This window comes from Pagrus major, chromosome 21 (genome assembly GCF_040436345.1).
Source record: "Pagrus major chromosome 21, Pma_NU_1.0".
Classification (NCBI taxonomy): domain Eukaryota; kingdom Metazoa; phylum Chordata; class Actinopteri; order Spariformes; family Sparidae; genus Pagrus; species Pagrus major.
In genome coordinates, this window is record NC_133235.1 from 23,051,170 (window position 1) to 23,067,921 (window position 16,752).

General features: G+C 41.4%; 2 protein-coding genes and 4 non-coding genes across 6 annotated transcripts; 1 reads left to right on the forward strand and 5 right to left on the reverse strand.

Moving 5' to 3' along the window:
* Nucleotides 1-328: 328 nt before the first annotated feature.
* tmem275a (transmembrane protein 275a) lies at nt 329-5,342 on the reverse strand. Its single transcript, XM_073491849.1, has 2 exons — nt 4,906-5,342; nt 329-3,535 (listed from the first exon to the last, which is right to left on the reverse strand). Exon 2 carries the CDS (start codon nt 3,419-3,421, stop codon nt 2,798-2,800), a length of 624 nt encoding a protein of 207 aa, XP_073347950.1. The 5' UTR covers nt 3,422-3,535; nt 4,906-5,342; the 3' UTR covers nt 329-2,797.
* Nucleotides 5,343-7,407: 2,065 nt separating this feature from the next.
* On the reverse strand, nt 7,408-13,068 carry kncn (kinocilin). Its single transcript, XM_073490587.1, has 5 exons — nt 12,921-13,068; nt 10,593-10,661; nt 9,866-9,937; nt 9,231-9,324; nt 7,408-7,550 (listed from the first exon to the last, which is right to left on the reverse strand). The coding sequence occupies exons 1-5, from the start codon at nt 13,066-13,068 to the stop codon at nt 7,475-7,477; spliced, it is 459 nt and encodes a 152-aa protein (XP_073346688.1). The 3' UTR covers nt 7,408-7,474.
* Nucleotides 13,069-14,747: 1,679 nt separating this feature from the next.
* trnag-ucc (transfer RNA glycine (anticodon UCC)) lies at nt 14,748-14,819 on the reverse strand. Its single transcript has one exon. It is a non-coding gene; the product is annotated as a tRNA-Gly (tRNA).
* Nucleotides 14,820-15,103: 284 nt separating this feature from the next.
* Nucleotides 15,104-15,177, reverse strand: trnai-aau (transfer RNA isoleucine (anticodon AAU)). Its single transcript has one exon. It is a non-coding gene; the product is annotated as a tRNA-Ile (tRNA).
* Nucleotides 15,178-15,413: 236 nt separating this feature from the next.
* On the forward strand, nt 15,414-15,485 carry trnaw-cca (transfer RNA tryptophan (anticodon CCA)). Its single transcript has one exon. It is a non-coding gene; the product is annotated as a tRNA-Trp (tRNA).
* A 584-nt stretch (nt 15,486-16,069) lies between these two features.
* On the reverse strand, nt 16,070-16,141 carry trnap-agg (transfer RNA proline (anticodon AGG)). The gene has a single exon. It is a non-coding gene; the product is annotated as a tRNA-Pro (tRNA).
* Nucleotides 16,142-16,752: the final 611 nt, after the last annotated feature.

Consider the following 16,752-nt stretch of genomic DNA (forward strand, 5'->3'; position numbering starts at 1 on the left):
GACCAAAAGAAACGTAAAGTTGCAACATAAAGAAAAAAAAAAAAGATATCTGTGGTCTGCAGAGACATACAAAGGTGACATTTATTCTGGCGACTGGGTGCCGTCATCACGTCCCAAGAGGCGATTTTTATCCTACAAGATCTCACTGAACTTGTTTTAAATTTGAATCTGTAACAAACCCAGTTGGCCGTTTTTTATTCATTCCACTTCATGATGACACAAAATGCAATGTAGCAAGAACATGGTGTCACGCCACCCATACATAATGAGCAACAACCTCATGTTCTACTGAAAGAGCCTTTTTATTCAGATCTTTTGAAGGATTCACATTTGGATCGGTTACTTTTAAAATAAACAAAATTATAATCTTCACAAAAATATTCTATCCTTTTACATTTTTCAGATGTTTGTATATAACTGCTACACAAATTAACATACACAGATAACACCAACACTTCACAACAGGGTGTTTGCATTTCCATGAGTCAGTTCTCTGAACATGCAAAAAATAAGCTCAGCACAAGAGAGAGCATTGACAGAAAAACTGGTCCCTTTGAGGAGCTGTATCACAAATAACAAATGTTAATACTGTATAAGGGAATGCTCTGGTCACTGTGTACCTGTACGCAGGTGTTCACGCCATATAAATCTCTGAGATGGAACATTTAAGCCATTTGCATGCATTTGTTACGTCCACAAAAACAGAAACTTGAAGCTTTCTAACAATATGGAATAGAAATCCAGAGCCAAACAAAGGCTTTCTGAAGAAAAATGCTATTGTGCACTTCTGTTATAGCCCTCATTAGTTTGATCCTGATATCTCAGTCTAAGGCAACTTTCCTTTCAAAGGAAATCAGGGTTTGAATGTCTCATTTGACCAGTCAAGTTCATAACTGACAAGAAGACATCACAGTGATGGGGAACAGATACTTCTTTATGCAATCTGAATATCTAAACTCTTGTCTTGGCTTCTTCATATTGTGTGTACGAGGTCCAGCGGAGGTTAACTTCAGTAGAATTAAATACCGTGGAAATTCACGTGTTCCCGTTTGTAAAAGATGAACTAAAATTCAATAAATTCAAATTCATGATGACAAAATCATCATCAGGACATATTTTAATGCCTTACAGTGAGGTAAGTCCCTATTCCACCTGGATCAATGAATATAAATCACTGAAAACATCATGATCAATGTGTGATTTCAGTTGCAACTACCTTTTTACGAATGTGGGAACATAATATTAAAGGAAAGTTAACAGATAAGGTCACCCAAAAAGTCATTATCCTGCCCCCAGTCGGAAAGTCGGGTGAAGTTTTGTCGTTCTCTGGATCTGGATCCTAACTTGATTTGAAAAGACGTTATTTATCCACTTTTTAAAGCTGAAATCTTCACTTTAGCTGCTAAGCTAAATGCATTAGCGTGCACCCCATCTGAAGTGGGGTTGGGCCGATGGATGATGCCAACGTCCATCGCCGATGGCTGACAGCTATCATAACACTGTGATCTACAAAACGCCCCACCAGAGAGAGAATAAAGTGGTGTGTCCCTTCAGAGCTGCTGTAAGGCAAGAATTGTTGGTGTTTGTGACATGTGGGAGAGAAAATGAAGCTTATGTTGCCGCTCAATGCACATACGTTACGTCTCATTTGTTGTACCATTTATTATTTGCTAATTAAATCAGCTAGGTTAGGGGTGTGGGCAGCTGTTAATGTGTTTCTTTCAATCGATCCGTTGTTATTCAAGTTTTCATAGCTTAGCTTCCTTAATATCGCTAGCTGGCTAACTTTGTTTCAAGCATCTGAGGCTGAAAACAGCTAAGTTATTGACAAGCAAGTATAAACCTGGCACGCAGATGTATGTCGGTAGTAACAGGGTATAGTTTTCTATACTGGGTGGGACAGGGAGGAAACAGCAGTAATGGCAACACTGAGGGGATACACTGCCTGAAATTCAGGTACACATATTACAAAACTTCCTCCGACTTTCCACAGGCATGAGGGTGAGAAGATAATGACTAAATTTAAATTTTTGGGTGAACTTATCCTTTAATGTTGTTGTGAAACTACAGGAACAATGCTCCCACTATCCAACAGTGTACACAGTTGCATGTAAATGTGCTGTTCACATTGTTCTGTATGCACCATTGCTCATTACAAATGTATTGGCTGTAGACGAGCAGTGTATGAAAAGAGCTGTAAATGCCAAGAATTTAATCTTAGGTGAGAGAATATTGCTTTGGGACCCATGTGACCTATAATACTTTATGCCCCCAAAACAAGATCAGCACTGAGAAACGGCACACAAAATGCCAAATGTCACTACAAATGTACCTGTACAGTTCACTGATGACCTTTCACATCTAATCTTTAAGTCTTAAGAACAAAACGACAATCACATTCTTCAGGCGAGCCCTCTCGAAATCACCGCCGACAGCTGAGGTTTCCGTAAACCAGAGTAACAGTGAAAGATAAATGTTTCTGTTTGATTTCTACATGAAAACTTGTCAATAATGCCCCACGTTAAGAACAAAGACCTGTAGGAAAACAGCACGAGAGAGGTAGGAAATTGAATTCCAAAACCTATGATCCACAAATACTCGGATGTTTCATTAACTTTGCATGCTAATTACCAGTTGGCTGCACAGCAAGAAAATCAAAAGCATACTGTTGACGACTTGTCACGACCAGAGATATGGCACTACGTAAACTAGAGGACACAATCACACTCAGCAAGCCCTAGACCCAGAAGGATATTTACACTGCCAGCACTCCGGCCTTGAGAGAGTTTGTGTGCTGCTAGGTGACCACCTCTTCACGTGGCAGGTTGAGCCTCACCTCCCCTCCTGCTGCTGTGGAGGCTGAGTAGACTGCGGTGGCGGAAACAGAAGAAGGGCCGTTGCTCTCCATCATGGTGAAGAGCTTGCAGGGCCCTGGTAGAGCCGCATCGGGAGATTCCTTTTCTGGGCTGGACGCCTGGGATGATCCGGGGGAGGATGTGGGGCTGAGCTGCACAGCTGTGGTATCCTGCAGCGTGTGCTCGCTGGTCTCTATTTCAAACGCCGCCCCACCCGCCAGCCCACCGTGTCCCATCAGCCCCGTGCCCCTGCCTCCCACCTTCGACCTCCGTGAGCTGTGAGGAGGAGGAAGGCGGCTGCACACGCAACAGGCCCCGAAAAAGGAGAAGGCCACCAGCAGCAGGATAGGTCCGATGATGATCGGGGGATTGGCTGAAGGCACCAGTGTGCTGAAGGCGAACGCTCCCACCAGGGTGATGTTGAGTCCAGCCAGCATGATGCATAGGCCACAGGCGCAGCAGAGCGCCGGAGAGGGCAGGCCATGAGGGCGAGACTTCCTCCTCGTCTTCTTCTGGGGCTCCTTTTTAGGTACAGGGGTGCCAGTGTTTCTGTCGGTGATGACCATGTCTTCACCTCCAGGCTCTCTCTTCCTCTGTGTTGTCAGATCTCCCCGTGTCTCAGTCCGAACTCTTCCCCATGGCAACGTTTAAATAAATTCACAGCCAGGAAACATCTTTGTCTGTGAAATGACAACACATGACAGCTGTAATAAAAATAAACTCATTATGCTGCTCTTGTTCTATGCACTAGTATCAGTCTGTGTAATGATCATGGTGGGCAAGTGTCCTCTCTGAGAGGATCTCTGTGTAATCCATCAGTGAACTCTGAACATTCATCACTCTGCTACTCCTGCACGATATAAATATCATAACAATGTTTTTAAGTATAATTACATCCACCAAGGAGGTTATGTTTTCGCCCTTGTCCGTTTGTTTTTTGGTTGGTTGGTTTGTCAGCAGGATTACACAAAAACTACTGAATGGATTTCCACCAAACTTGGATGGAGGATGAGTCTCAGCTCAGAATAGACCCCTTTAACTTTTGGTCCAGATCCGGATAAAAGTGACGGATCCAGGATTTTTTTTTTTTGAGATATTTGTGATTTGAGATTTTTTTTAAATCAGGTGTATTTATGTGTCCAGTATCTATAAGTGAGGACAATTTGATGCGAATCCAAATAAAAAATAGGATGTAGCTTATTTAAATGTTTTATTTAAAATTGGCAGAGGTATACGCTCTACTGAGTGCTATTCTAGTTTTACTGTTTCATGTGAAACTCGAAAGGCACTCAGTAGAGCATGTACCTCCACCAAGGCCTAACATTCCCCTTTTCTACTCAACAAGATCAATGAATTATTCCCTGAGAAACTGAAACAATGTTAAAGAAAGTGAGGTGGAAAATCCTGGATCTGCCCCTTTTTATTGGATCCACACCAAAAGTTAACCGGGTCTATTCTGGGCCGAGACTCATCCTCCATCCAAGTTTCGTGGAAATCTGTTGAGTAGTTTTTGTGTAATCCTGGTAACAAACCAACCAAGGAATGAACATGGGTGAAAAAAACATATTGAAACAAACAATAACAGAGCAACAGTTGAGCGGTATGAGTAGTCATGATTACATGATAACTAAGCCTCAGTGTAAATTAGATGCATGCACCCCATGACTCTTGCGTCACCATTTTTAAAAAGTACTAAGCTGCTACTCAATAATTAAACATGATTGATCAGAATCAATCTTATAGCCTTTAAGATCATGTCTCGTGAAGTAAAATGTGTGCAATCGCACTGCAGCTGCTTCATTCGTGCCAACGAGGCCACTGGAGGAAAAGCATTTCAGTATTTATTTGCAATCAGATCAACCCCTTTTATTCCAACAAAGGCACAGAGGAGGATATCTTCTGTAAATGTGTGTATCAGTAAACATATGAGCTCAGATATGTCACAAACAGGAGCTTTAATTGCTAAGAAATGTATCCTTGCTGCACTGATGTGTTGCATTCCTGAAAAATTAAACGGTGAAGAAAAAAAAAAAAAAAAAAAAGATCTTACCCTTCATGTCGACACACTGAAGGTCTTTCCATGGTTTTCATCAGATTTTCACCGAGATTCCCCAAAATCTAATTACCGCCTGTAATTACTGAGAGGCTGAGAGGACGCAGAGACACCAAACGAGGGATTTTCATCCTGCTTTCGTAGCTTCGCAGCCCTGAGGGCACAAGTCATGACAGCCATTCAATCAGAGGCGGGCGGAAACACACATGAGTGGAGGCGATCCGACCTGCTGAGGACGATTAAATCCGAGGGGAGAGGCAAGAACACTTAGGTGAGATGGCATTTCCCTCCGAGCCGAGCCGAGCCGACACGGCGGCGCGCTGCTCCTGATGTGGACCGAGACGCGCGGAGCACCTGACAGGTCGTCCTTCAGCGGAAATGGAGGGAAGCCGCTAAAACATGCGAGGCGTCATCTCTCCGGCAGACGGTGTGAAGTCCACATGTTTCATTATTTCATGTGTGATCCGCCGCGCAGAGCCTCGACCCTCCTCTGTGGACCTCTGAGGCGACTGTCCTGCCTCCTCCTCCTCCTCACACGTCCATCCTTCACTGTTCAACCTGGTGTGTGTGTGTGTGTGTGTGTGTGTGTGTGGCTCACCAGCTCACCTTTACTCAGGCTACTTGTTGCTTATTTTTATTTAAAAGGTAACTCCACCAATCTTACCCAGTAAAGTGTAAAGTCTTGGAGAGTGGAAAAAGTAGGATAAAACCTTTTGTGGCTCCAGAATCTTGAATCTGATTAATTCACTCCAGTTTATGTCTCTCAGTGGTTATGTTGCATTGTGGGTAATGTAGGCGCCAGGTCTGACAAAGGAATAAGAATGTTTAACCCTTTTCAACCAAAGCAATTCAAGTGCTGGTTCAGAGCCAGTGCCTGCTCTGGAACCAACACTTTGCCGGTCTGGAACAAAGAACCGCTTACGGGTTATGACCACCATGTTTAACTGGTGTAGCGTGTTCTGACCAAAACCCCCAGGATGAGCACAAGGCTTTAAAGCCAGTTTTCCTAGTGGCCAAACCGTGTAAGTACATCGTGACGTGACGCACTGGGGCCCAAAAACAGTTCTTCCCATTAACAAACATGGTGAAGAAGCCTCTTAAAAACGGTGGATACATTTTTTTTCCACGGGACAATAAACCAAAGATTTTTTCGATGGATGCTAAATCGAAGCAACAGTATACAGGTATGCAGTGACTGAATGATGTGACTCTATAGTGGCTCTCGTGCCCGTGGAAAAGCAAACCGGTTCTTAGAAGGTTCCCCTGTTGAACAAAATCTGGTCCGGCACTAGCACCAGCCCAGAACCAGCACTTGGTACACTTTTGGTTGTGTGAGATATCTCTGGTTCTGCTGTATCACATTTGTTTTTAAGCTGTTCAACAGTGTTATAGGATGACAATACCAGACACCTACATTACCCACAATGCAATGTAACCACTGAGTGACATCACTGGAGGCCATTTATGTGATTGCATGCAGCTTCCTCTGTGGCCCCAAAATACTACTTTTTCCCACATATGCAGTAAAACTCTCCATTGTGACTATTAGTTGACATTTTATTGACTAATTGATTAATTGTAAACAATATCTGTGGATAAATTTGGCCAGTGCATTCTCTTTTGCTCAGACATGATTGGTAAATACTTTGATGGACGTCGATATCTCTTTAAATTAAACGGAAAACGTGGATGTGGCTGCGAAACCTTTCAGGGTGATTGGGAAAATGTGTTCTTTGTGGGTGATTTGGGTGGACTGACCCTTTAAATGTTCCTAGTTCTGGTTTTAAGGTGAGGTCCGGGGTCTTTCACTGCCATTTGACAAGTGCATGCTGGGATAGGTAACTGGGTGCCATTGTTTACCTCCGCACAGACACAGAGGGATTGAGGGATTGAGGCACTGTGATCCGAGGCCTGACAATCAAACGGCTGGTTGTCATCAAGGCGCCGCCGCCTCCTCGGGCTCCCGTCGCCTACATTATTCAGCCTCGCAGCACGTCACAGTTTTTGTCAGAGCACAGCATTCTTCCCCACGCCACTTCCCATGCAGCCTCCATCCTGCTCGTGCTGTCCTGAATATCAATGTATTATGTTTCTCTGCGGGGGTGCAGTTCACTGTATGCTGGCAAAAGAAGTAGCTGTTTGTATGTCTGCCTGTTCACATGCATGTAGTACAATTAGTTTTGCTCATGACAAAATCCAAGCAGGGATACTTGAGCTGAAGAGCGTACGAGTCCCTTCATCACATAACGACCGTAATAATTTCCTAATTGCTGGCTGAGAACATTGTGCGTTGATGAGATGAGCTGCACACAAGTGGGACCACTGGGCTTAATTTGCTTCACTCGGTGTCACGATGTATGAAAACACATTACTAACAATCACAATTGCATCTTTGCAGATATTTATTAGAGCAAGTAAGCACAACTTCGCAAGCTGATCTCAACACACAGGACGAGCAGGTACAACAATTACACAAATCGGCGTCTTTTGTCCCACATTTGAAAGAAACGCAATGAACTAGATCAGTTGAATAATTCGTCTGGTCGTGTCAGGTCATGTGATGACGTCATGGCAGGTCTTGATCGGAAGGTGTCTGTTTTAGTTTCCGTCTTGATAGGACATCTGGCATGTCTGAGGACGTCCTGCAACACACCACAGCATGACTCACGTAAGCAGGGAAATAAAATAAAAACACCATGAAGGGACAAAAATGAAAACTTAGAAAATGATATGTTTGAAGGCATCAGTTTACAACGTCTTCCCTCCATTTATGACAAACTGAATTATTTTATCCCCCTAAGTCGTCTGAAATCTGATATAACGCATTAAAATGAACCACAGCGAATGAATCCATTATTTATTTTTTAAAGAGTGAGACTTAAAACATTCTTGTAGTATTTGTTGACAAACGATATAGATCGGTAGACAGCAGTGTGGAAAAATTGTATAATATTACACTATTTTGATAAGTCCTCCAAATGAAATGAAACAACAAAACAGTAACATAAAATTCTATGTTTATTTCTTTTTTTTTAATCCGCCGCTGCAATTAATAAAATTTGGTTGGGTTGAAGATCTTGAAAGAAGAACTACTTGACTAAGAAGAGGGAAAGATGCCAGTCATGGTTCAAAGAAAACAATGTTGACTGACACTACCTCACAATTCACATGGCCGCTACAAGTTAAATGTTAAACATAGCAAACAAACGACTGATGCTGTTCTGGCCAGACAGCTCAAATAAGTGCTTCAGTCTATTATGAGCGAGAAATACATAGATAGTTTGTAAACTGAGAATAAACTTAGGCCAAGCGCTGACCCCTGCTGGATCACAAAGAGCTCTGAGACTTCAACTAAACCCTGTGTTAAACCTGCCACAGAGGCAGCACTTGACAAATAGCAGCAGGAGCCCACCCAGGGCTTATGTTGGATAATCTGATCTTCATGATTTTGGACATGTGTGTGTGCATGTATTTCTTTTAGAGGCACGATTGTGTATTTTATATTTTTCTACTAAGAATATTGTTCCTAAGCAATATTTTTGGATTAGTTTAATATGTTTTGGAGGAAATGTAATGCTTTTTTTTTTTAATCAGTGTTTCAATAAAACAATCATATTGAATATATGTGCACAGGGATGAAAATCTAATATCTAATATCAATGTTAGAGGTGACATAACATTTTTCTCAGGAGCTATTCCTGAAGGGAACACCAAAAGTATTGCCTCGGCTCTGGTTGCGAAGGATAAATACATTTCTACATTTGCTACTGTAAATACAGGCTAATGTTACTGTGGCACAGCAACCAGCTAACCACCAGCTAACATAAACTGACCTAAACTGGAGGTCAGCCACCAACGACAGACTCAGATTCCCACACGGATACCGTAGGCCTACCTGCATCATGCGCCACTGCTGACGGCTATGTATGTGCTTTTATTGTATTTTATTAATATCACTGAAATTACATGGTTGTGTTTACGCCGATATATTGGGAAGGACAAATAATATTTTTCCCAGGATGGGATTTACACCTATTTATCTGCAAAATGTTATTATTTTTCTCTCAACCTTAACGTAACAAAAGCTGAATAATGTGAAATTACGTTTAGGGACTTAAAATTACTTTAAAGATTAGGGACGCATTATGATCTTTAAGGTAACAATCGGACTCAACTCCACCTCTCCATCCTGCTCATCCTGCCCTTTATTGCACTCTGTGAACATCACATCGTCACATCACCTCTTGCTCTTGTGTGTAAGTCCCTCAACTACATTAACTTCATATGAACATAAATCACAGGATATAACACTGGTCTCATACCCCTCCTCTGGGTTGGTCTCCGCCATTGGTCCGCCCTCCACAAAGGTTCCCATTCGACTCTTCGACCGCTCCAGGTTGAGCTGACTCTGAGTTCCTGCCAAGAGCAAAGGAGAGCAGATAAACACTGCAGCATTCATTACAACATGACATGTTTCACCAGTCTGTGGAAATCTGAGAGCTGTACTTAGACAGTGCATTACGATTTGTAATTACAGTACATTGCTGTATGCTGCTAATATAGAGTTTATTTTGGCCTTGATTTTTCCATGAACTGACATTTGTATGAAAATGTCCACAAGGAGTTAGTAAGTGTCTCTTGTCTCTTGTTTTTCTTCATAAAGTAGTTATGAAAAAAGAAACTGTGCCTTTTTTGTTGCTATTCAACTGCACCCCATGAGGAATTAGAGAGATGACTGATAATCTGCAATAACCACCTAGACACAACACCTCTCTCCCTGGTGTTAACTATTAGCTCTCCAGTGTGCACACTGGTGTCAGATTTGTCATCAACAAATAACAGACATGATGGCTCACGGCTGAGCGCAGTATCTGATGTTATATGATAGCTACACATGCTTGGCTGCCACTCTGCTGAAGCATTAAGAAAAGGCAGGCTCGCTCACGCACTCACTCACCTTCTCTTCTTATTGTCTCTATGGGTTGATCAGGAGCCGGGTTGGCTGGTGTGGGGTGCACTCTGAAGTTTCCTGGGAAATGTTTATATTAATCACAGAATGATATCATGCGATGAAACAAAAAGATTTTAAAGTGAAGTTAAACTGGCAACAGACTTATTTTCTGCTTTAAGTTATAATTCTGAAGTAAATGCTGATTGCACAGTGTAATGGCTGAAGCACAATGACACCACCCGCGTATAGATCCAAAACAGGAAGAGGCATTGCTTTCCCCGGTCGCTATCCTCAGGTAACGGTGGGATAACTAGAAGAACCCCGCTGATGGAGGAGGTTAAGAAGGTGAAGACGGAAAGTGATAGAAACCGAGGTAAAACAAGAGTGAACGAACAGGCATTCACTCGATGGAGAGCGCTGGGGTTGTGTCAAAATCTGTTCCCCTGTTGATATGTTTCCAGGTTTCCCCTTCTACTTGATCAGTAAGTAACAAAACCTGCCTTTTTCATACAACCCGAAGTTTAACTCCTTTTCACAGAACTGAGATCGAGGTTTCTTGTTTCCAGGCTGCTAGCGGTAGCCATGTTGCTGACGTGTTTGCGACAGCGGTGCCAACAGAAATGGCACAAAGAAACTCTGAGAGGTTGACAAGTTATAAAGTTGTCTACTTACACTTTGAATTTAAAAGTATTTAAATTGAATTTTCAGATAATAAATATATCAAACAACTTACCAAAGGATGGAAGAATATGGTTGATGTTCAGCCAGGCTTTGATGAAGGGGTAGATCGATATGAGCAGGCCTGGACAGCAGACAGCATTGTTAATTTGACAAACGATATAAAAACACTGCTTTTGCTACAGTTTCCTAATCACTGTTGGTTGTAGGGTTGGGTGTCGTAACTCAATACCTTTAAGGTATCGACCCAAATAACTCAGTATCAAGTAGTATCAAAACGTATCCAGTCAAACCATACTTACACTTGATCCTTTTTGTACCCAGATCGAAAACAGAAAATACTATTTCTGTGGTTTTGCTTGCAATCAATCACCACAAGCATTCTTAGATTTAATGCGACGTGTGAAGTCGGTGAAGTCGAGCGCGGTGTGTTTGACAGAGCTGACTAATTTGAACACTTTCGAAATGTATTTGTGTAAAAACCTTTTGGATTCACATGATGGTTATGGAGAAAAGTATTACGTTGATATCTGTATCACTTTACAGATCGGTACTGGTATCGTATTTTTTTAACGACACCCAGCCTTAATTGGTTGAATACATAAGACGTAGTAGACGACAATCAATCATATTTATTCTTTGCCCTGAAAATATTGCGCACTGCAGACTGTAAGAAAAGATATCAAATTCCACTGTGGCACAGAAGCACAAATCTAATCACTTGCATTTCCTCATTTATCGCAATCTGCTAATTTTATTTTCTCATAGATACATAAATTGCCTGTGAGTCACACAAGAAGATTGAAAAACTCTCTTCTTCTTTATAGAAGTTCTCATACTTGAAGACACCACGACCAACAATGAGATTGTTTGATCTAATAGCCTTCAGATTATTTTTAGTGTAGCAGATAGAGAGTGTGATGTTCCTTCCTGTTCAACTTGAAGTACAAAGTAATATCTGAACCGCGGGGCTTGTGTGCCTCTCAGTGGCACTCTGCTCCAATTCAACTCAGTTATTGATTTCCCTTACAACCCACAAAAGCTGGTATTAAACCCTGGCAGGTCCTGCGGGTGGCTGTGATGCATGTATGTGCTTAAAATGTCATGAAACTGCAGAGGGAGTGAAAAGGATCTGCCGAGAACACTCTGTTCATACTCATTAGTCAGCCTATGTGTTGGAGGAGGCATCAAGGCACATAAGCCCCAAAACACATAATTAGATGCTGCTTATCTGCACAAGTGCTGCCAAAGTGAGTGTCTCTGTCAAGCTGCTGTGCACAGTTTTGATTTGCCAAATTCTCGTGTACATTAGAGAGACAGACTCATTATTGAAAGCTGATCAAATCATCAGTGAGAATACCTTTCACGTTATCAATGCATGCTAATGTTGGCGCCTCGTATGAAACGGCGGTGCACTTTGCTGTTTCTTTCCTTCCAGCAAAGCAGTTTTATCTTGGCAGTGCAACTAGTCAGGCTGTCAGCCGGTTCCAGTTACACTGTTGTATCAAGTGATCAAAGGGTGTGTTTTTCAAGAACGGTGGATGGAAAATGTCACAGACCACAGATCTTTCATCTGAAGTTTTGATATACAGTTATAAAGGCATTTTTTAAAATAAAGCCAGACAAAACTCTGATGAGATTTTTTTAAGCCTTGTGCTTTGTTGACGTAAGTTTTGTTTCTTCGTTGTTTGGCGTCTTGCAGATCTCACTGCTGCATGCATGAAAGTAATCAGTCTCTTTTCACCTCTATCAAAACCATAAATATAGAAAAGTATCATTTTTATATGTTTAATGAGCTATGCTTGAAAAAAGATGGATTCTTTTTGTTTTCCAGTAACTCATCAACAAAGACATGTAGAGTAGCTTATCACACATGGTGATGCAACGTAATGTTTGGATTTAAACTAATTTGAGAGGCCCACAAATCAAAAGCTAGATAACAAGTTTTCCTCCCTGGTTAAATATGCTGATCACAGCCACACACACAGCATACTCCCGCCACCTACCAAGCGGAGTATATGCTACCTATTTAATGTACAAACAAGCAGGTATTGGACATTATGGTCATTATTGATGGATATAAAAAACTAAATTTAAGATGTTTTAAGACAAAGAGACTGTGATTGTATTTAACGAACAACTTAAACAAAAGCAATTTTGATAAATTAGAAAAAGTCATTAAGTATTAAGGTAAGGTAAGGTAAGGTAAGTTTTTTAAGAGGGGAGGGCCCCCAATCAGACCATCACGGTTTATCCACTATTACACAAACTAATCCTTAATCAATATTCAGTGACATTACAGAAATAGACTCGTCTCTGGCTTTAGAAACTCAACTTCTAACAGTTACTTAAAATCTTTCCTACAACTTTCAAACACACTCACCGAGGCCTCCCGCTCCCAGGAAGATACCTCCTACAGCATCAGCATCACACTCTCTGGACACCCCAATGATGATGCAGCCCGCCACAATGCTGAGCAGGGCCGCGCCCACCCGTAGCCCATGGTACTCCCCGACGCTGACGGGGTTCATTCAGCAGGTGGAGGCCCCCCACCTGCCCTTCACACACACACACACACACACACGCACACACTCTGTCCTCACACTGCACTCTGCCTCGACTTGGGCCCTCACTGCCACCTACAACTTTACTGTCATCTGCACGAGCCTCGCCCCTCCCTTTCTTTCACTCTCTCTGACACAGAAAACACTTTCTCTGGCAGAGCCTCTGTCTCTATTCTCCGTTGCTCAAGACGTCTCATGCATCTTTAAAGATGGAGCTCTGGTTTCCATTGCCACCGAAAATGAGAAAGCGTGTGCCGCTGACTCTTATGACAGCGATACGCGTGCTACAAAATCTGATCACAGTGCTCTTCCTACCAGCACTGGCATCGAGTATCACGTACGCTGATGAATGCCTCCGAGTGCGGTTTGGGACGAATGTAAACGAAAACTACAAACAGCTGTGTCGGCTGTCTCAAACATGTGCAGTGCGTCAAGGACTTAAAAGTGAGGCAGCAGTATGACTACGGGGGCAGAGGGAGAGGGTGACAGAGTTAGAGCATGTGCTACTTGTGTGATTTGTCTGTGAGCTTGAAGGGAATGTGTAATGAAAGGTTCAGAGACTACTCTACGGTGGGGGCCCGAGGCCATCCATAAAGGCCTGCAGTTGCCATAGGAATAGCATATCCATGGCAACAGAGGGAAAAAGAGGGTAAGCACGATAAACACCGGTGAATAGGATAACAAATGAACTTTCTGGGTAGAGGAGAAACAGTGACATATTTCCTGTTCAGCAGGTAAACTCCTTCTGTCTTTGTCTAAAGCCACGTCTACATCTATTATTAATCAATTCTGGGGAAATGGCGCGCACCTGTACGTTGCGTGTGTCTGTGACATACACAGCTCATACCTATTGAGTAATTGGATGGTTTCTTTCCACCAATACACCTTAAGTGATCAGTTCGGGAGGCTGAGCACACTCATTACATGTGAGGCAATAACCACAAATTAATCACACTAATGAAACTCGTCTCTCTAACGTCCCTGAGGTTGTTAGCAGTGTGGCCTCTCAAGGGATGTGGGTCTCAGAAGATTATTGATTGCTCAAAGAAAAATTACTTTAGAATATAATTGCTCTTGTACAGTTTATATTTTATTCTAATGTTGTTATATACACTTGTTTTTTATTTATTTATCTGTACTTATTCTATCCTGCTGCTGCTGCAACACTGGAATTTCCCCTCAGGGGGATCAATAAAGTATTGTCTTATGTTATCTTATCTTTAAAAACCAACCTGATGACATTACTGCATAGTTTTATCCCAAATGCTGTAATCTCTCTGTTGGCTTAATACCTTAATGCCAAGTATCACTTGTCTCATAAACCTGTTTGTTCTCACAGAAATAAAAACGTTTTAAAAAATTAAGACAATATGTAGTAACAAGCATTGTTAAGAAATAAAATATTAGCAGTAACTTATTCATATTGGAAGTTTACTTTTGATTGGTGACTTCTCACTACTCTGAATTAAAATAATTGTTTGTTTTCTAAGATAGCATTGTGCTGTTTATTAGATCTGTTGGACGTGATTAGCTGTTAATATGTGCTGCCATCTAAAAATACGTTGAGCGATGACATTTTAACATTACAAGAAATAAGTATTGTTCATAACATATTGACAAATCAGTGAAGCAATGACAAAAACGTATGCGTTGGCCGGGAATCGAACCCGGGTCAACTGCTTGGAAGGCAGCTATGCTCACCACTATACCACCAACGCCTTGTAGATGTGTTTCTTTAGAGCCAAATTACATCTGATCTCAGACCAGTCAACAGACCACTCGCTGTTGACACCTACATCCTTTTTTCCGGTTGTCATGGCAAAAATCATCACCTTCTTCTGCAAAAACATACCAACATTTAGTCATAGTCAGTATTAAACCTTGATCATAACATAAGCCATGTAAAACACGTTATGTAGACTGAACTAGCGTTACATCCCTTTAGTGGTGTTACAGTGGGGAAATAGTTTGATGTATATGTAATAAAAAACGAAAAGTGTCGTGGCCCGTACGGGGATCGAACCCGCGACCTTGGCGTTATTAGCACCACGCTCTAACCAACTGAGCTAACCGGCCATGAGATGTGAGCAGAAAAACAACTGAAGAAATATGTTGATGAGGGCTTTTAGTCATCACGTCTTCGTGATTTTAAGTGCTGTATCATAGGTACCTGGACGTGTTTCAGCTTCTAGAAGACGACACTACTTACTCGATCCTCTGAATGGATAGACTCCACAAAAAAAGGAAAATAACTAAAGGTAATTGTGTGTGTTGTCATGGTTATATTGTATCCAGTTGCCTCACTACATTCAGACCTCGTGGCGCAACGGTAGCGCGTCTGACTCCAGATCAGAAGGTTGCGTGTTCAAATCACGTCGGGGTCAGTCCTTTTCTTCTTACCTCTGCTGTCAACTCAATTATATCTGTTTTCCCTTCTTCATTTTTTTTTTAAAAGGCTGTACTCTAGGGCTGCACAATTACAAAGTACATTACCTGTTGTGCTTTTAATTCTGTTATTTTCAACAGTTTGTTTGGCCAGTATTTCTTTTCTAATGTTGTATGCAGAGATTTCATAGACATTGACACAAAAATTACATTTATTTGTATGTATTTTACTAGTCTATATATTATGTTACACTATATTAACTTTTTATTTTATTTTATTATTATTAAAAATAAAAAAATAAAATAATTAAATTAAAAATTAAATTAAATTAAATTAAAATTTAAAAATTACATTTATTTGTATGTATTTTACTAGTCTATATATTATGTTACACTATATTACTTATTTCCCCTGTTAAACGGTTGTTTTTTTTTACTCCACATTTCTATTACTGTGTGATGGGTACAGACTAGTCCGAAATGTCTCATCTGAACTGTCTCGGCTGCAGACATTGACACTGCCAGCTCCCCTGACAAGCAGAAAATAAAGGACTATTACTGGTAGAAAGAGGTAAAAAAAACTGGGCTCGTCCGGGATTTGAACCCGGGACCTCTCGCACCCTAAGCGAGAATCATACCCCTAGACCAACGAGCCGCACTGCAACACCGACCACTGCGACAGTACAGAAAATTCCCAACTGCCCACAGTCTTACTTTATAGATGATTTTACTGGACAGGGTTGATATTAATAGTGGATTATAATTCATAATTATTACAAAAGTGGCCGTAAATAATGTTTTTAAACCTACTTCTGCCTGAAACACCACTACCAAAGCTAAATTTGCCAACTAGTGTTAGCATGCAATGTAAGCTAACAAGAGACAGTATGACTTGTATTTGATACACGTAATGTTCGCGTTACTTTACTTTATTTGTTTGGAAATTGTTATTCGGTATTAGCAAAATTACAAACCTAAAAAAAAATGAGCTCATTCGTCGCACACCTGTTGGCACCAGCTAGCCCTACCTGCGTTATTAGCAGCTAGCCGGCCCAGTGAGCATAGCTCGAGAGTTAGCCTGCTAGCTTGGCACCATTCCAGCCTAAAGGTAAATGTTTTATTATGTGCAAATCTTACGACTACGGAGATTTATCTGCCTGAGATTTAACCACAATTACAAAACGATGTTTTATTTATTTTTTAATGACTATTTCCATCGCTCTTTACATTCACACGGTGCGTGAGGAGCTTACATCGCGGTGCACC